Here is a 20258-nt window from a genome sequence, read left to right on the forward strand (position 1 = left end):
ACTGCTGAAATACTGTGACTGGTTCTGGTGTCCACAATTCAAGAAGGATGTTGATAAACTGGAGATGGTTCCAAGAAGAGCCACGAGAATGATTAAAGGATTAGAAAGCATGTCTTACAGTGATAGACTCAAGGAGCTCAATTTATTTGTCTGTCTCATCTGTTTATCTGTGACTCAGGAGAAGGCTAAGGAGTGACTAGATCACAGTTTATAAATACATGTGGAACAAATATTTGATAATGCACTCTTCAGTTTAGCAGAGAAAGCTATAATACAATTCTATGGCTGGAAGAGAAAGCTAGACAAATTCAGACTTGAAATAAGACACAATTTTAAAAACAATTTAATTAACCATTGGAACAATTTACCAAGGGTCGTATTGGGTTCTCCACCACTGGCAATTTTAAAATCAAGATTGGATATTTTTCTAAAAGTTATGCTCTTGTAATTATTCTGCAGAAGTCCTAATGCCTGTGTTATACAGGAGGTCAGATTAGATGACCACAATAGTCCCTTCTGGCCTTTGAAGCTGAGTGATAATATCTTTACAGAACAGGCTACAACCTTGTGACTAGATGTAAATTTAAAAAAGACATTCCTAGCCACAGCTTTTATTTGATCCTGTAAAAGCAGCTTGGGCTCTACCAGCAAGTTACACACTCAAATAACAAATGGTGGGCACATTCCTTCACAGAGTGATTGGTATACTTCTTATAACCAAGTATCATGTCAGTTTTGGGTGAATTGAGCCTCAATCAGTTTACTTGCAGTCTTGCCCCAGTCTCATCCACACATTGGGAAAGAGAGTCGCCTTCACTCTTTGGATAACTATTCCAGAATAAATCCAGATGTGGACACTCTTAATCTGGAATTAGTTTACTCCACTTTGAAAGGCACTCTGTGGAATAATAGTGTTCATACGGGGAAGTATTCCAGAATAGATACTCTGCTTTAAATTCACACCCTATATTACTCTGGAATAACTTTCGAATGTGCACAAACCCTAAGAGAAAGCAATGGGGAGCATTTTATCTTTCTCCATCCACAGATGCCGAACTCCTCCAATGCTCTTTCCCATAATCCCTCCAAAACAGGTCTCCAAGTCTAGGCCATATCTGCTTTTCACTTTTATCAGACCACAGTTAACAATGAAGCCCAATTATCACAATTTGAACTGCTGTATTAATTATAGCACTGCTGATTATTTTAGTAGAAATGTCCTGCTTTTGGGGGGTGAGCTGTGGGACAAGCATGGGCAGATTACCAGCTCTTCCCTCCTTTAACCCCAGACAGCCAGAGTACATAGAATAGTAGGCCACAAGTCCCCAGAGCAACAGGACCTGCAGCAATAGCTCTGTGATGTGGTAGCTGCTCCTGCTTGTCTCTGGGGTTGTTAATTCAGCCCTTTTCAAGGCACCCTGTCACCCAATCATGGCTCTTCTGGGCTGGCAGGAGCCCTCTGCTCGGATGGTTGGGGAGTAAGTCCTGCCTTCTAAGGCCTGGGCAGGGAGCCTGGGTACAGGGAGGAACAAGGCCCCACCCTGCCCATGGACTAGGATGCTAGGTGCTATACAAACTCAGAAAAGACAGCACCTGACTCAAACAGATAACAATCTAAGTATGAGGCAATGGATGGATACAGACAGACTGACAGGGGAGTACAAGGAAATAGGACAATATTGGTCAGCAAGGCTGTGGTCTCAGTATACCAGGAGCTATATCGTTGTCAAGTTTTTCAGAAGCATCAAAGCAAAGGATAATTTTAAGAAGGGGTTTAAAAGAGGATAATGAGTTAGTTTTGTGGACACTTATGGGGAACTCCTTCCAAGTGTGAGGGGCATTATGGTAAGTGAGCAATGGAGGTGGCAGGAATTGACCTTTTGACACTAAATGAAAGATGTCAGGGCTATGAAGAGCCTTGAACATGAAGCTTGTTTGACATGATACAGAAGAGGGAGCCCATGGAAGGATGCAAAGAACGGGGTGACGTGGCCAAAGTGACAAGCTAGGACAATGATCTTTGCTATGGCATTTAGAATGGATGGGGGCAGGGCAAGATTATTTTTGTCCAGTCCAAAGAGAAAGATGTTGCAGTAACCAAGGCAAGAGGTGATGAGAGCCTGGCCAAGTTTTAGCACTGTGGATGCATAGGAAAGTCTGTCAAGTGTAGCCCTGTTAGTCTGTATCCACAAAAACAAGGAGTCCAGTGGCACCTTAAAGACTAACAGATTTATATGGGCATAAGCTTTCGTGGGTAAAAAACCCACTTCTTCAGATGCATCTTAAGGCTGAAAGGCTGTATCTTAAGAGATGTTATGCAGAGAGCATCTGCAAGATTTAGACATAGCCTGGATATGAGGACCTAGAGCAAGGATCAAGTCAAAGATGATGCCCAGGCTGTGGACTTGAGTGCCTGGCAGGATGGTAGTGGACTCTACAGTGGCTGGTGGTGGGGTAGATTAAGAACGCTGTTCCAGCCACATCAACCTTGAGCAGGTAGCTAGACATCCACAAGGCCCTTTCAAAGGGAGAGGCTGAGATTTGAGTTTGGGCAGGAGGCAGGTCTGGCACACGATAGATCTGTGAAGCACCTGCGCAGGCATGGCAGTGGAATCTGTGGTGAAGATTATCCAAGGAAGGGGTAGAGGCAGGGTGATGCCCCGTTGTGCAAGTGGCCCCACAAGAGGTTATGCCTGGGCTCCCTCAGCCTGGCCAGGAGAGGAGCTCGGCCCCCAAGGGGGCTGTGTCTGGGACCTGGATCCGCTGTGTCACAACCCCTTCCTCGGCCCACACAGCCCGAGCCGCCAAGGCCCACGGGCAGGGTTTCAGATGTATTTTCGGCTTCGCCGCCGCCTTTGACTAGACTCCGCACCAGCAGCCCCGCCCCGCCCAGCCCGCGGGGAACGAGGCGCCCCGCGGGAGAACACAACACTTCCAACGGCTGCTCTCAGCCTCGCGCTCTCGAGCCCTGCGGCCTCCAGGGCGCGAGCGGGGTCCAGCACCCAGCGCGAGACAGAACCCGCTGAAGGACGGCAACAGGCCCGCGTCACAGGCTGAGAGGAGGGCAGTGGGATTTGTGCTGAGCTGCGCTTCCCCTTCCGGTTCACCCGGGAGAGGAACCGGAAGCTTCTTTTGGAGGCGACTCTGTTGAGTGAATCCTAACAGAGCCGGCGGTGGCGGTTCCTCCTTCTCCGTGAGCGGCCGCTTGCTGGACCCTCCCCCCGGTCCCGGCAGCCGCTTCTGCTCCGGCCCCTTCCCATGTTCAGGGAAAGCGGGTTGGTAGCAGCCCCGTCTCGTTCCAGCGCCAGGAGCCGCCGTCTCCGCCCGGCCCGAGAGCCGCCGCCCCGTCATGTCTGAGCTGAGCCAAGAGCTCGTCCACCTGGTGTGGGGCAAGAAAGCCGGGCCCGGCGGGCTCGCTGACACCATCTTCTGCCGCTGGGCGCAAGGTAGGTGCCCCTCTCCCCACGGTCTGCCCTGATGCTCCTCCCCATCCCTCTGCCCCTTACTCTTCTCTCCCCCTTCCTCCTCCCCACCCTCTGTGCCCTACACTTTGCCCCTCCCCACTCTTTGCCTCTCTCAGCTGCCCCTTATTCCTTTGTGCCCCCCTCTTCTTCCCCACCCCGTGCCCTCCTCTTCTTCCCCACCTTCTCACTCTTGTCCCACACTCTCCTCTCGCTTTGCTCCTCTCTGCCCTCCTCCCCACCCCCTGCCCTTTACTCCTCCTTGCTCTCATTTCCTGTGCCTCACTTACCTCCCTGCTCTGGCCACCTTCTGTCAAGTTCACCCCCTTACTTGCCTTCTTCTCCTATCAAGAACTCAGACTTGTCTCCCTCTGAATGAGTTCTTTTCCCTTTAGTCTTCTGTCTCCGATTTAATTCTTCCCCATTCAGCCTCCCGGTTAGTTTTACTGAAAGCTAAATCTTCCCTTTATCAACCCTCTACTTTTATCTGTTGTTGTCTTGTCAATACCAGTCCATGAGGTTTTGTTGCTCCTAAAAAAAAAGGGGGGGCATAAATTGGGAAACAGCATGCTTGGGGGTACAGATGAAACCACTATATACAGTAATGATGTTTTGCACGTGTGAACTTGGTTTATTTTGCTACTAGATCATTTGTGGTCTATGAATACATGATGAAGCAATTTCATAGCTAAAATATTTTTGGGTTATCTGACATTCTCTTTTTAAGATACTGAAATGAATTACAGGAGAAATGGAGAAAATTTACTTATCAAACTGAATCCATACAGCATTATATACACGTTTTACATGGTCTAGGCCAGGGGTAGGCAATCTATGGCATGCGTGCCAAAGTCAGCACATGAGCTGATTTTCAGTGGCACTCTCACTGCCCAGGTTCTGGCCATTGGTCCAGGGGGCTCTGCGTTTTAATTTAATTTTAAATGAAGCTTCTTAAACATTTTAAATACCTTATTTACTTTACATACAACAATAGTTTAGTTATATATTATAGACTTATAGAAAGAGACCTTCTAAAAATGTTAAAATGTATTACTGGCACACAAAATCTTAAATTAGAGTGAATAAATAAAAACTCCGCACACCACTTCTGAAAGGTTGCTGACCCTTGGTCTAGGCTTTTGTTTCTACAATCAGTTTTCCAGTGTTTGCTGCTTATTCTTATGTGATTACAGAGAAGCACTGGGATCATAAGTAGTCTTGCCAAAACTGGGTACAGACTTGGGCCCAATCTTGCATAGATTTTTGCACTTGCTCAATTTCCCTACTCAATTTCAAACTCTCATGCATACAGGGCTGGATTAACGCTTCTGTGGACCTGGAGCTATTAGATTTTGTGAGGCCCTGTATACAAGTCTCTTTCCTAACTTATAACAAAATGATCACAATTACGGCATCAGGGACTGGCGTGGGGCCATGTCATGCAAGCAGCCTGCCTGAGCCCTGCAGCACCCTGTGGGGCCCCCGTTAGCCCGGGGCCCTGGGCTGCAGCCTCTGAAGTCCCTGCGTTAATCAGATTGATTTAATCAGGTGCAAACATCTGTGCAGGACTGGTGCTTCTTCATAGGAAAACAAGTAATGATAACCATGGAATCTGAGATCTATACTATATTAAATAAGATGCAGATTTTGTGCAAGTTCTTGTTAATTTTGTATAGAGAATCTTATTTGGGAGCTGAAAATATAATGTTGGACCCAGATATTTATTTGGTGAAAATAAGGAATGAAAAGAAGTTGAAATGTTTCATCTGGCTTGATAACTGATATGACAAGAGAAATATGAATCTCTTGACTAGGGGAATTTTAAAAGGAACATGCTCATAAATTGGGGGGTGCATGTGTAGGACTGAATTTTGAAAAACATCAGACAGATAAATCAGCAGGGGCATAGAATACTTTGTTTTCACTAGTAAAATATGGGGTTTGGGTGAGGGTGGTGGTATTAGACTGAGGTGAGCAGAATCCAGATATAAAAGACTCAAGGAGAGAACTTGGAAGAATGGAATTTTGCTGCTCTAAAGGAATTGAATTGTAGTTAAATAGATCTGAATGTTTTTTCAGATAACTGGAAACAAAGGTGAATGCGGAAGGGAAACGATTAATGAGGAATGGGATTGGATTGGGAAGATGGTCATAGAACTAGGTGACGAAAGGTGGGAGAGTACTGGTGATTATAAAATATTGTGTGTACATGGATGAAAGGAAGACAGGCAAGTCAGGAATGGTTTTTGATATAGGGGAAGAAAGATGAGCTCACATGGGATAGTATTAGTCTTGCCTTTGAAGAGCATAGCTATATCTTAGATAGAGGGAGACAGAAGGAAGTTGGTGGTTAGGTTTTGACTTCTTAAAGATGACAGTACATAAAGACTATGTTGGCTGAAGAAAACTATGTCTCGGTTTCAACAAGTTGTTAAGAAAGAAGTAGTGCATTAGATTTCTGTATTGTTAAAATTATTATAGAAATTCCCCAAGAAGAGGTTACTTGTGGGGAGAGAAAGGAGGAAGGGAAGCCAAAGGGGTCAGTAGATAACGTAGGTGGAGTAGACTTCAAAAAACCCTTAAAGACTTGGTTTGGTTCCGGAATCCTAACTGAATTATCCTTCTGGAATTTAAAAAAGGGCCAAAAGGTAGATGAAAACCTAAAGGGCATCATACAATAAGCAGGTCTTAGCCAAAGTTAGAATGAACATTTGCTATAGGCATTGCCGAAAAATAAAAAAATCCAGAGACTTGTACTTTTTGGAAAGGCTAAAATTATAGTACTCAGAGTATCCATACTAAGGAATATCAGATGTACAAATAATACTCCTAGGGGAATTCTGCACCACTGCATGCAGGCATAATGTGCCGTGCATATTTTTAATTTTTTGAGCAGAAAACAGCTTCTGCTTGAAAGTTGCTGCAGCTCTGCCTTTTGCCCACCTGAGGGCGCTGTGGCAATAGAATGGATTGGCAGGTAGTGCTCGCTCTATCGGGGACTGATTTTATCGCATCTAGTGTAGACACGATAAAATCGATCCCCAATTGCTCTGCCATTGACTCCAGAACTCCACTGCGGGGAGAGGCGGAAAAGGAGTCGATGGGGGAGTGGCAGCGGTCAACTCGCCGCCATCCTCACTGCCAGGTAAATCGACCTAAGATATGCCGAGTCGCGTATCTTAGGTCAACACCCCTGTTCTTCCCCCCCCCCGCCGCCCCCCCCCTCCAGGCCTAGCCACAGATTGTACATATGAATGCCAGTAGGCTATGGGATGTTCCTAGCTCATCGCATTGGTGGCAATCTGTGTCATTAGGTAATTTACACCAGGTGAATGAAATGACACTAGTGAAACATTTGTAAGCACTATGGAGTAATAGAGATTTTTGGTTCAAATTAAGGGAGTCTTAAGTAGGTATAACTTGTGTATGCTGGCGCTTGGTATGTAAATTATATCAATGTAGACTCAGATCATCTTGAACTAACCAGTTAGTAACAGGTCAGTTACATACTATTATGCATCACCTCAGGGTTTGGCAGACAGACTAAGGAAGATGTAATTTTCATTTCTAGTGAAGGAATGGTCTAATATATATATATATATATATATATATATATATAATAGTGAAGGGTGCCACAAATTACATAATTTTAGACTGGCCTATAAATTTAGTCCATTGTGTAAAAGACTATTAGCTGAATATTGTCTGGTGCTTGGAATATGCTAGTCCACCCTAACTTAAATTTTTGTGTGGCAAATTGGGCTTTGATGTTTCAGTCTTAAGATTTTATCGTGGATATGGAAGAGGAAAACTTTCAGATGTCCTGTCCAGGATCATCTTGAACGTGTCTAGTTCATGGACAATTAACATTTCAGCCCCTGTGGAGGACACCATTCCAAAAGGGCTTTCTGTAGTCGAAAGCAGATAGTTGCTCAAAAAGATATTGCATGCCTTAAAAAAAAAAAAAAAATTAAAATCCTTAATTGTGGCCCAGTAGTGCTTCCTGTGATGTTAGTGGGAGGTTTACCGTGGAAGCAGAAATGGATTATTTACAGAGTGAATATTCAGTAAAAAGCTCAAAAATCAGCTTTTACACTAAGATATGGTGTCTCAAGTTTCTAAACAGGATTTCTATGGAGCTATATTCTTACTGAATCAGAATGAGTGCGGTAGAGTGTTGAAAGTCACATTCTGATGGACATCTTAACTTTGTTCACTACTTTACATGTTGTTATTAATTCAAAACTCTAGAGACTAGCCCTTTTTGGCCATGTGTCATTGCTGATGTAAGTAATATTGTGGAATGTAATCTGCCCCCTTGTACTCCATACATTTTTGATTTTCATGTTTCATAAATTAGACTTGTTTGCTCTGTAAAAATGGTGTTTTCTAGTCTACAAAACTAACTTGATCTTGGTGAATAAGGTGAGTGGCATTCCTGTCAAGGAGAATATATGTAATAAGTGTGCATGCTTAAGTAGATCATTAATCATGCTCTTTTTCATTGTCAGGGTTTGTATATAGTGAATCTGAATCAACTGCATTAGAACAATTTGAAGGTGGCCCTTGTGCTGTGATTGCACCTGTTCAGGTAAAGTAACCGGCACAAAATTTCACCAGCTCTTGCATAATTTATATGGTACCATCGCTGAATAAAAAAATCAAGCTAAAGATAGAGAGGGATCCCCAGCCAGCTTAATATACAACATCTGATAATAAATACAACACATGAGACAACAGTCTAGGAACAAGAAGGGACACAAATAATCTATCAACATAGAGACTTTGCAAAAGTGAGATTTTCTCTTCTGGAAAATGAGAGACATGAATTCAAGCCTAGGTAGCTTAAAAGAATGTATAGAGCAGAGGCTGAGCGGGATAAAAGAGCAATTAAAAATGTAGCAAGTGAAAAGAAAGCACAGATAAGATGTAAGCAAGAATGATATGAAATTGAAATTTCATAATTCTTTTTACCTCAAATTCACCAATGGTTTTCTTAAAAGTATTGCCTTCACCACAGCAGAACAGGTACCAGTGCAATAGGTAATTCTGCTTAAAAAATTTAGAGCATTTAAGTTTCAAGTGCTAACTGAATAATCAAGTGGAAATAATAAACTTTCATAGTCCCAAATCATTGGGACTGAAATCTGTGAAGTCAATATAATTAAGACATTAAAATTGATCATTGCCATTCTTGGGACTCTTATGCTGGAAACTTTATATGAATTGGAGTACTCTTGATTGCCTGTGATAATGATTTTCAAACTTTCACAGTGTGGGTTACATTAGTATCTTGTAGCCAGTCCCAATGTGGATTAACATACCTGTGATAATTTAAGCAATTGCAATTGCTTAAATTATCACATGTAATAATAGGAAAGTATTTAGTTTGAGGGTTTTTTTAGCTCTTTCTAATGTAGCTTCCATTGCAATCTGTGGTCCATAGTTTGGGAGCCACTGTTCCATGACATAGGAATTATTATACAATTATACAATTAAGTCCTCCTAATTTGGGAGAAAAGAACACAGATCAGTCATCTGCCTATAAATCTAAATAAATGGAAGGGGCATGCCAATGGTTCGAAATCTATGAGACTGTTCTCATTTCAGTGTATATAGATTCAATCCCCTTGTCCTTCAATTTGTCTTTAAAAAATTATTTTAAAAATGTATGGGTGAGTTAAATGGGTTTTGATTGGGGGAGCAGGAAGGAAGGGCTCAAACAAGGAGTAAGGAGCGAACCTGGAGTAGCTGCTGCTAGCACTGGATAGCTAAAGGAAGAAAGCTGGCTAGAGAGCCCTGATAGGAGAATCTGTTGGGTAAGTGAGCCTGGTGCAAGGAAAGGGAGACTGTGGGAGTGCTGTAACACTCTGAAATACTATGTGGTATGAGTATTAATTAGAGCAGGAGCATATAAATCTGTGTTTACTTTTGTATTGTAAGTGGCAAAAAGAACATCATTTTGCATATTTAGTTTTGAAGTTGGTAGTGTGATACCTGATTGATTTATTTATTTATTTATTTTAAAAAACCTAGCAGATCTCTAGAACTGCAATACATTTTCAGATGTAAACTAGAAACATTACCCAGGCACCCTTTTAAAAGAAAAAATGTAGCTTGCAAGCTGCTGAGCTTGTTAATAGCTGAAAAATGTTTAGTTTGGTCTCTGCATGGAAGGAGGATAGGGTAGTCTTCTATATAACTTAGTATGTAGAATTATGATGCGGTAGTGTACCTTCACTTAAGCAAGAGTCCCAGTGGGTAGTAGTCCTTAGTTCGGTATGCAGTTTGGCATACAGGTATGAACTCTAGTAGGGCAGTATGGGTATACTTCACACTTGAGGTTTATACTTAAAACTAGAGAAACTTATTCTGAAGCCACTGATGTAATAGGATTGAGTAGGGAAACCAGAGAACAAATGAAGCTCTGGCATGCTTTCTCAGTTTGAGCTCAAATATCTGACATTTTAACTGTATATTACTGCTGTCTTTTTAATATAAATATAATGTAGAGTAAAAATTGATTACCATATATACTCGTTCATAAGTGAATTTTTTTAGTAAAAAAGGACAGCACCAGAGAAGGGGGTCAGCTTATGAACAGGTATAGAGCGGGGGAGGTGGAACACAGCCTCTCCCCCCAACAGAGGGAGCAAGGAGAGGCAGCACAGCCAGCAGATGCAGAAGGAAAGAGGCAGGGCCAGAGTCTTTCCGCTTCTGGCCACCCTGCTCTCCCTTCAGCCTCCGAAGCAGCTGCAGCTCTGGGGCTGGCAGGTTGTAGCCGTGCCGCTCGGCCCCACCCTCCAGAACAGGCTGTGGCTGCTGCGACTGGGCCTCCCGGCCCAGCCTGCTGGAACATGCTGCAGCCGCACCACCCGGTCTGGCCTACTGGAGCAGGCTGTGGCCGCGCTGCCCAGCCTGCCGGAGCAGCTCCAGCCAGGCCAGAGACATCCTCCCCTGGACCTCCCCAGATAAGGTGGGAAGGGATGGGATGGGGAGATTGTGGGGGTCCCAGGCTAGGGGTGGGGTCATGTGGAGGGTGGTCACGGGCTACTGCCCTGACCCCCAGCTTCTTTTTCCCTCCTGCCCCCCCCTCCACCCCCACATTTCCCCACTAGTTGCTGGTGCTCTGGGACACTTTGTTTACTTAGGTTTACTTCTGCACCTGCAGATGCTCGAGGTAAACAAACCATCTCGTCCTGCCAGCGGCTGATCCTGATGGCCCGGGAGCCAAAGTTTGCTGACCCCTGAATTATAGGGTTGGTTTATGAATGGGTCATAAAAATTTTCCATTTTTACTTAACCATCTTTGGGTGGGGGTCAGCTTATAAACGAACCGGCTTATGATCGAGTATATACGGTACTTCATCTTGTAGTCTAATGCTTGTTGCTTTAATTACATAAAGGCATTCCTTTTGAAGAAGCTTTTCACCTGTGAGAAGTCTGCTTGGAGAGAGTGTCAAGGTAATTAGGACCTGTTTTCATATTTTTTTATTCTAGTAATTTGCATTACAAAGAGGTTAAATTTTTGTACATTTGCCTGTTAACTGTGCTGCCATGTTATCTTCATAGTGGGGAAAATTATACTTATGCTTCACATGGCACTAACTTGTTAATTTTCATACCTCAATGCCAGTCTACAATATTTTTGATCACATTGGTGGACATCACTGATTGAAACATTCATCTTGGATTAGTTTAAATTCTTATAAACTAAACTGAAAGTGAGTAACAGAAATCTTATTGAGATGTGCCTTTGGAGGGTTGGTTTTAAATTTCTGTACTCTGACAGCTGTCAACGTTAATAAGTGGGTGCATACATTCAATGCTATTGGCATACTTAAGGTAGTGATAACCAGTAATTGAACTCATGCCGGATTCTGATATTTCAGAGGAAGAACAGAAGAACCTTCTTTGTCATACGTTATGTGACATTTTAGAGATGGCTTGCTCTGATAATTCTGAATCGTACTCTTTGGCAACATGGATAAGAGGAAAAACAACTGAAGAAACTGCTAGTATTTCTGAGAGTCCTGTCGAGTCAAGTCATCAGGAGGAACAACCCTGTAAGATGTATTTCTCTCTAAATTAATTGTGTTGTCTCCTGAGCAATAGTTCATTCTTTTAGAGAACTCTCAATAGCTATGTCGGTGGAAAAAGCTCTCCTGCCAACCTAGCGCTATCTACACCAGCTCTTAGGTCACTGTAACTTACTTCGCTCAAAGAGGGTTGCTTTTTCACTCCCCTGAGCAACATAAGTTATATCGCGGTAAGTGCTAGTGTACACAGATGATATGAGGAAGGGTGCACCATCAAGGTGATAGTCATACATTATTTATTTCAAATTTTGTTGTACATGCTTGTACTTGCTTTCTGTAGGCAATATTGCAAGAGAAAGCTTTTAAGAATAGATAAATCGGGTGACAGTATTGAATAGAGTTTGGATCATAAGGCCTTTTTGGTAAGGGTTATCTTTATTAGCCCCTGGTAAGTGCCTAGGATGCTTTTGAATGCTCAGATAATAGTAGTTAAACATACTTGTTCCTAGAAGCTGCTTAATTAACAAAGTTCAACCTCACCATATAGTGGTTATTAGAAAGATAAGTCTCTCAGAGAGGATCACTTATAGAATTTCTGCCCATTTTTGTTCAAAAAAACATGTTTTTCCACTTAAGACATAATGGGCATAAAGTTGTATTGGCAACTTATTTCTAGGGATTGATAAATTCTTTCTTTGAAAGATTATTGTACCAGGGAATAGTAATATCTGAGTAAAATATTTTCTGTATGGTTTCCTGTTTGTCATGAACATCTTTGTGCTGCGAAATTTGTCTTGTAAGAGATTGGAGCAGATTCTGGTTGCCACAAGTCTTTTCCAAACCAACTCTCCTTGTTAAAATACTGACCTGACTTGAGCACTATGTGAACACTTATAGTGGGCTTGCTTACCACAAAAAACCCTCTCCATTTCCCCTGCAGCAACCTTGATACTGGCAGCCCGGCCACTTAGGGCTTCTCTTCACTCCATTGTCAACTTGGGCTCAGCCAGACTCCTGTCCCCACACACACAAAGCTCTAGCTTGAGTTCAGTGGTACTTTAAGCTCTACCCAGCTAGCCCATAAAGGAGGGTGGTTTGGAAAGGAGTGCTGCTAAAGTTGGAGCTAGTAATGGAGAGGGGATGCAGCAACTCCACTTTCAACTAATCCGCTAATAATCCAGTCACTCTAGTTCAAAGTATTCAGTAGTGTGGTCACTCTCACTATGGCTAGGCTAGTTAGAATGTATGAGCTAACTGTTGTAGTGAACTAATCTGTCCCAATGTATTCCTATATATTTTTTGATGTTGCTGTACCAGTTTGGGAGTTGTGGTTGACTTTGCCCTTTATAAATGGGATGACATTTTCCTTCTGTTATGAAGAGCCTGTACTTAAAGGAAGAACAGGGAACTTTAATGGTGAGCCTCCTTTGTCTGTCTCTCTCTGCTCTTGGGCATTGAACAGCTCATCTCTTACTTGTACTCTGGTGTTCAAGAAGTATTTTGATTTTTACTTCCTTCCTAGTCTGAAGATTTTTTTTCGCCTGTCCTCATTTTCTCCCATTTTAGCTATAGGGGGGCTTCCAAGTCCTTATCTGGCCAGGCTGTGGACAAAGAGATGGGTACCAAGGAACTGATGGTAGTGCAAAGTTTCAGCACTGGCAGAGTTAAGACAGAGATTGAAATTTCCCGCCTTTGCTGCTGTGACCAAATAAACATTCAAACTTTGCCTTTTCATTTTTCAAGACTTTTGATGTTGCGGAGGACAGGATGGTTTCACAGATGGCAGTCAGCTTGGCAGTCAGGCTGCTGCTTTCAGGGGTCTAATTACATTATTCCAATGGAATAAAAGCTGAAGTATATTTATAATGTTGTAAACATTTCTAATTCTGGCTTAATACATTAACACTATAAAATAATTCCAAATATTCTAAATATAGTATTTTTTTGAACTCAGCTTTTCTTTAATCAGCTTTTTTCTTATATGGATTTTTGTTTTTATTTCATCTGGTCTTTCCTCTCCTCTTTTTCTCCCAACTAAATGTTGTGTTTGAGATCTCATCTGAATTATGCCTGACTCCACGATTTTTTTTAGTGCTACCCCTTCTCTTCCAGGCCCCTCATCTGTTGTCTATCTGTTTCCTGCTTTTGTTCCAAATGTTAAGTTTCTGCTATTCCACTCCAAGTAGTATCAGAGTGAAATGATCTAAAATACTGTTCTTAGAACTGCCAACAAAGTGAATTCAAACACACATACAGAATGGTCACATTTGTTTCATCTGCTTTTGTGGTGTACACTAATGACTTGTTGGCCATGCACTTTATTACAATCATACAAGCTCTCGGGTTCAAATGTTGTTTCTTTTACTTTTTTTTTTGTTTTAAAAAACTCTTATAGTCTCTTTAAAGAAGTCGTCATAGCTACTATTGTAGCTAAAGTTACAATAATTTTCATTATGAGCTATTGTTCATGTGTTTTCTAAAATATGTTTTTGTGCAGGAATGTAACATGCATGATTGCTGCCCCAAAATTATTTTTTTAGATTGTGTAAAGCTTTTTAGCTATTAACTTGGAAGAGTTTAATGATCATTCTCCTTTTTCAAAAAATATTCTGGTCCACTCACTTTTTATGGGGTTAACTTGGCAATTTCTATCTTGATATGTGAGTGGTCCACTGACTAGAGAAACAAGCTTAAAACAAATAGCTCTGAATTTTTTTTACTTAATTTAAAAAGGAAATCTATTAATAAAGACAAGGATCCACAGGTAACTTAGCCATTTCAGGACTGATTTTAAGGTTCCAACTATTATCTGGCCACATTGCACATTTGTCTTCTCTTCTGTTCTAGTTCAAGTATTTGTCTTCATATTTCTCCAAAATGCATATGGTAGGACATGAGACTTACAAAAAGATCATTCTTCTTATAAATATAAATTTTGCAATTCCTGACTGCTTGTGATTTTTAAAACCATTAATATGTAGGTGACAGTGCTGAGGATACTGAAATCATGGTCCAAAACCTCCTGTAATTCATAAATCTGACATTAGTCATTGCAGAAGTCACATCTTTACTGAAGAGAGAAGCATATTGTGTATTGCAGGCAAACTAAAAAGACTCTTGAAAATACAACTTTGATATTCAATTAAGCCATTCCTCTTCAGATAAATTAGATACTTTGAGGAATGTTTAATGCTTTGTGAACCTTCATACTGGCTCAGTAGTGTTGCTTATGACAGGTACAAGTGTAACTGATACAGGACACAACCATGCATTCATGAAGCAAACGGAAGCTTCAAATAGATATTCAGAAATTCATTGTTCAGTTTTAATTGAAAGTGGAAGCATCTGTTGTAGCTATTATACACAAGGAATAAGATGAAACATTTAGGAATATTGGTGGAGTCAAAGCCTGTTAATGATGCTGCTTTTTGAGTGTCTCTCGTAATCTTAGAATCTTGTTTTACACATTTTACAAGTATCAAAATAGATTTTAGAGCCTACTTATATGAAAGTCAAGAAAAGCTCATTTTCTCTCCGTTTCAAAAGCTTTCATGAGGGACCAAAAGTCTACGCTAAACCTGGGACAACACTACATGCTGTATTTTTTTTTTTCCCTCTAGCTGTAGATATATTTGAGGAATGTCTGAGGGGAGAGTTAGTTTAGAGTTATGAAAACTTGTTACAGGAACAGTGTGCTTAAAACTATCGAACTATTCTAATTTGTTTACAAAAACAAATATTACTTAAACATTTGAAAAAAAGTACAGCTTTCTTACGTTGACACTGCTCTAAAACTATTCAAATAATCATGCTTGCTTTCCTCTAGAAAATAATACTTGCAGTTGACTTGCAAAATTATTTGTAGCATGCTTATGCTTGTGACTAACCATCATCATCACTTTTGCAAAATCAACAGTTTATATTTTTACAAATTTTCAAGGCTACAAACTAGGGGCTGTGTAATCTTGATTTTTTTTTTGTTTTGTTTTTTTAAATTTTAAGATGCTTTTCTGTAATCTAAATAGTGGTGCATTCACTGATTTGTATGCTGAAGGACCCATATTGTTACAGTGAAGAAGATTACATCAGTTAGATACAAAAATTGAAAATAAAATTGAAACTTTCAAAAGGAGGGGGAATTAAAAATATAATTGACGCTTGAAAGTATACTAGCTTGCTGTGTGTATCTTGTGTCATTTTTTGCCATGTGTAGTGCTGAAAAGTGTCTCTTGTGTATAGCTGCCTTGGCTGCCGAAGAGCTTGGCTTTGAGCGATTTCATGCATTAATTCAGTAAGTAACATGTTGGAACATTTAAAATACATTATTTTACAATCTCACTAATATTCAAAATCAGATATATGACACAGTGTTGTAGGGGTTGGTCAAACTTGGAGTTTAAAACTTTGTGTTTATGCTGTGTATTTATAATTCAAAAAGAAAGCAATAATTGGTTCCAGATTTTTTAAAATTATCTAAAATATCAGATTAGCACACGGCACATAAATATGTGCATCTCTTTGCAGTTAATTAAAAGGCATGTTTAATAAATTTGAGTAAAAAGGATATGAATAATTACATTTGTTGTGATATAGTCTTCACAGATTATGCTGATTTAAAAAAAAAATGCTTGTTTGACCTGTATTACAAGAAACAGCTTGCCTCACCTGGTATCTTTCCATAACTTTAGACAGGCCAGGAAACTTTTTAAAGAAGTGTGTCGAATTTGTCTCTGAAGCTAATAAATTAAAAAAAAATGTTATACCTTTTACAGGAATAAAATGTAAGGAACAAAACGAGAATAGTAATAAAAGTTTAAGAATATTTTGGATAAAATAAGTTACCAATTTAAAGGTCACTACAAGTTTTTATCACCTTCAAGAGTACTTGCAATAGTCTTTACCAATCAGTTTTCAAAACATCCTTTTATGTGATGGAGGAGAGAGGAGGAAAAAAATATAACATGTTGCCTGACCTTATAATCAACTCTTGTCTGTTCCTTGGTCCTGTCTTAGGTCCCCAGATGTTTCCCCATTACAGCTTTTCACAAAACAGCCCACTGGGAGTGGACATCCTTTCCCATGCCCTGTTGACCAAATTCATTTGGCGGGTTAGGTTTCTGAACTTTCTGTGCCTCCTGTACCTCTTTCAAGGTTGTAGGATGCCTTTTGTTACCAATAATGGCTTGGGTGAACCTTCCCCCTCACAAGCAAATTTGCACCATTGCAATATAAATTTAACATTAAATAAGATTTATTAAAAACAGAAAAAAGTGGAGTAAAAACAATGGCTTGTTTAGTATATTTAGATTTACACTTAGCCTTACCTAATGTATGTTATGCTTTCTCAGTTTAAGTGACAGAAAAGAAACAATGTGTACGTGTTATTAAAAGAAATCTCTGGTTGCGATCCCATGCTGTCCCAAGAGAAAGCAGTCACCTCACTTACCTGCATTCAGAGATTTCTTCTACCTCTGACTTTCATTTGCAATCTATCTGCTTGTCCAGATATGCCACCTTATTTTCCATACCAGTTTTTCTCATTACACCCACCCACAAATGAGTTGAGGACTTTTTGCTTCCACTAAGGCTTTGTCTAAGAGGTGGCCCATTGAGGATATGTCCTTTTAACAGCAGCCTTTCAAAGGCTTAATGATTCTTTGAGGGGCAAGCTGGTTTTTAAAATGAAGTCTCAGAGAGGAAAGTGGTTTATAATAGGTCCTACACATTGTTCATTGAAGGAAAATAGTTTCACCTGGTTGGGTAGAGTTTTTCTTAAGATACAACTCTCCCCTCTCCTTTCCTTTCATTATTAATTACTGTACTGACAGACCTATTCAGTCTACTGCAACTTCAGATTTGAAAAACTTATTAATTATTTATTCTAGCCACTTTGCGCTATTTCAAATGTACATAATTTACACTAAAATATTTGCATATCAGTAAAAATATAATACTGTAACCAGCTTCTCTAAAGAAACCATTTATTTGCTCTTCTGATAAATAAATACTAATAGTTATGTGGCAGGTATATTAACCGCAGAGATTGCTATTTAACTGTCTTAGCATGGAGTAACACTGATGTCCAAGTAAAAACAGAGTAACAGCTTAATGTTAGAACCTAATATCCTCTTTACTTTTTACACTATTCTAATGCTACATCTAAATTATTTCTCCTTTTTTCTGTCTTCAGCAAGCAATCATTCCAAAGCTTTCCAGAACTAAAGGATGCCATGTGGGATCAGTATTCAGTGTGGACAAATAAATTTGGAGTATTGCTCTTTCTGTATTCTGTGATATTGACAAAGGTTTGTTTTTAAAAGAAAAGATTTGATCATTATCCCTTTACTTAAAGGTGAGCAGCAAGCTCAGAAATTAAAATTGAGTTAATTCCAGATTTATGGGTAGGATGGGCTCCTTGTTCATTTTGTAGTGGGGCATCTAGCACAGAAATAAATTTGTAAATAGTTTATTTTTAAGAAAATTCCTTTCTGAACTTCACATGGTAGTTTACAGGGGAGTAGGTGGAAAAGAATCTTTTTATAGAGTTAAAATGTATTTCTGTGTTGACTGCCATCCCATTCCTACCTGTTAAGTAGGGACATTAGGTCCATAAATCTGTAGCTCCGTTTTCATTTTAGTCTTTAGTTCAGCTGATAGCAGTGAAATCCTGAGGAAGGGGGGAAAGTCAGAGGATCTCCTGGCAATGTTTCCCCACTGATTAACTGTGAGTAGAGTGATTGTTCCTTATCCCATAGACTTTAAGGTCAGAAGGGACCATCATGATCATCTAGTCTGACCTCCTGTACATTGCAGGCCACAGAACCTCGCCCACCCACTCCTGTAACAGACCCCTAATCTCTGGCTGAGTTACTGAAGTCCTCAAATCATGGTTTAAAGACGTCAAGTTACAGAGAATTCACCATTTACACTAGTTTAAACCTACAAGTGACCCGTGCTCCATGCTGCAGAGGAAGGTGAGAAAACCCCAGGGTCTCTGCTATTTTAGGGTCAGAATGACAGTCAGTTAGACCCTGAGCAGAGCATGTGGGCAAGACTTACCAGCCAGATACCTGGGAAAGAATTCTCTATAGTAACTCAGAGCCCTCCCCATCTAGTGTTCCATCACCAGCTGTTGGTGATATTTACTGCTAGCAGTCGCAGATCAACTACATGCCATTGTAGGCAGTCTCATCATACCACCCCTTCCATAAACTTACCAAGCCAGTTACGTTTTGTCGTCCATCCATCCATTCCTCACCCCAACACTTGGCAGGCTGTTTCAGAACTTCACTCCTTTGATGGTTAGAAACCTTTGCCTAATTTCAAGCCTAGACTTGTTAATGGCCGGTGTATGTCCATTTGTTCTTCTGTCCACATTGGCACTTAAATACCAGGGAGGGAGAAAAGTTATTTAAGTCATCCCCTGATGATATATAGAGAGCAGTCATATCTCCCCTCAGCTTTATTTTGGTTAGGCTAAACAAGCCAATCTCTTTGAATCGCCTCTCATAAGGTCACTTTTCCATTCCTCAAATCATCCTAGAAACTCTTCTCCGCACGCGTTCCAGTTTAACTTAATCTTTCTTAAACATGGAAACCAGAATTGTGCACAGTATTCCAGATGAGGTCTCACCAGTACCTTGTATAACAGTACTAACGCTTCCCTCTCTCTGTGCTGGATTTACTGTGCCTTATGAATGCTAGGGCTGCATTAACCTTTTTCACATCTGCATCACATTGGCGGCTCATAGTCTTCCCGTGATCAACCAATACACCCCAGTCTTTCTCCTCTTCTTTCGCTTCCCACTGACATGTCCCCAGCTTATATCAAAAATTCTTGTTAGTCCCTAAATGCATGCCCTTACACTGTGCACTATTAAATTCCATTCCATTTCTTCTATTCCAGTTTACACGGTCGTCCAGATCTTCTTGTCTGGTCCTCCTCCATATTGGCAATACCTCCCAACGTTGTGTCATCCACTAATTTTATTAGCACACTCTCCCTTTTTTTTGCCAATGTCAGTAATAAAAATGTTAAATAAGATTGGTCCCAAGACTGGTCCCTGAGGAACTCCACTAGTAACCTCCCTTCAGCCTTAGAATTCACCTATTTAGTATGGCCTGGTGTAGTCTCCCTTTTAATCAGTTCCTTATCCATCTTGCAATTCTCATATTAATCCCCATCTTCGCTAATTTAATTAATTTCCCATGTGGAACTGTATGAAATGCTTTACTGAAATCCAGGTAGATTAGATCTCTACTACATTTCCTTGACTAAAAAAATCTGTTGCCTTCTCAAAGGAGATTAAGTTGGTCTGGCACAATATACCTTTTGTAAAACCATATTATATTTTATCCCAATTGTTAACCTCTATGTCCTTAACTACACATGCAATTGAGGTCAGTCTAACAGGCCTTTAGTTTTCTGGATCACATTTTTCCCCCTTTGTTAAAAATAGGAACTGTATTAGCAATTCTCCAGTCAGCGGGTGCAACCCTCAAGTTTACAGATTCATTAAAAAGCCTTGCTAGTGGGATTACAATTTCATGTGACAGTTCCTTTAATATTCTTGGATGGAGATTACCTGGGCTGCTTTTATTCCCATTAAGCTATTTGTGTTTGACTTCACTTTGGGTGTGGTAATTTCTACCTCCATATCCTCATTCCCATTAGTCACTCTGTCATTACCCCAAACTCTTCATTAGCCTCATTAAAAATTGAGGCAAAGTATTTGTTTAGATGTTGGGCCATGCCTAG

At 40.5% G+C, this 20258-nt stretch overlaps 1 protein-coding gene across 1 annotated transcript in view; it reads left to right on the plus strand.

Moving 5' to 3' along the window:
* Positions 1-3034: 3034 nt before the first annotated feature.
* Positions 3035-20258, plus strand: part of MINDY3 (MINDY lysine 48 deubiquitinase 3) — a 72252-nt gene continuing 55028 nt past the window's right edge. Inside the window, exons 1-6 of the mRNA XM_039522447.1 lie at positions 3035-3446; positions 7973-8052; positions 10868-10925; positions 11354-11527; positions 15740-15791; positions 17691-17805. Of these exons, the coding sequence (XP_039378381.1) occupies positions 3350-3446; positions 7973-8052; positions 10868-10925; positions 11354-11527; positions 15740-15791; positions 17691-17805 (576 nt within the window). The 5' untranslated portion in view covers positions 3035-3349. The remainder of the gene's footprint in view (positions 3447-7972; positions 8053-10867; positions 10926-11353; positions 11528-15739; positions 15792-17690; positions 17806-20258) is intronic.

This window comes from Mauremys reevesii, linkage group 2 (genome assembly GCF_016161935.1).
Source record: "Mauremys reevesii isolate NIE-2019 linkage group 2, ASM1616193v1, whole genome shotgun sequence".
In the NCBI taxonomy this organism is placed as follows: Eukaryota; Metazoa; Chordata; order Testudines; family Geoemydidae; genus Mauremys; species Mauremys reevesii.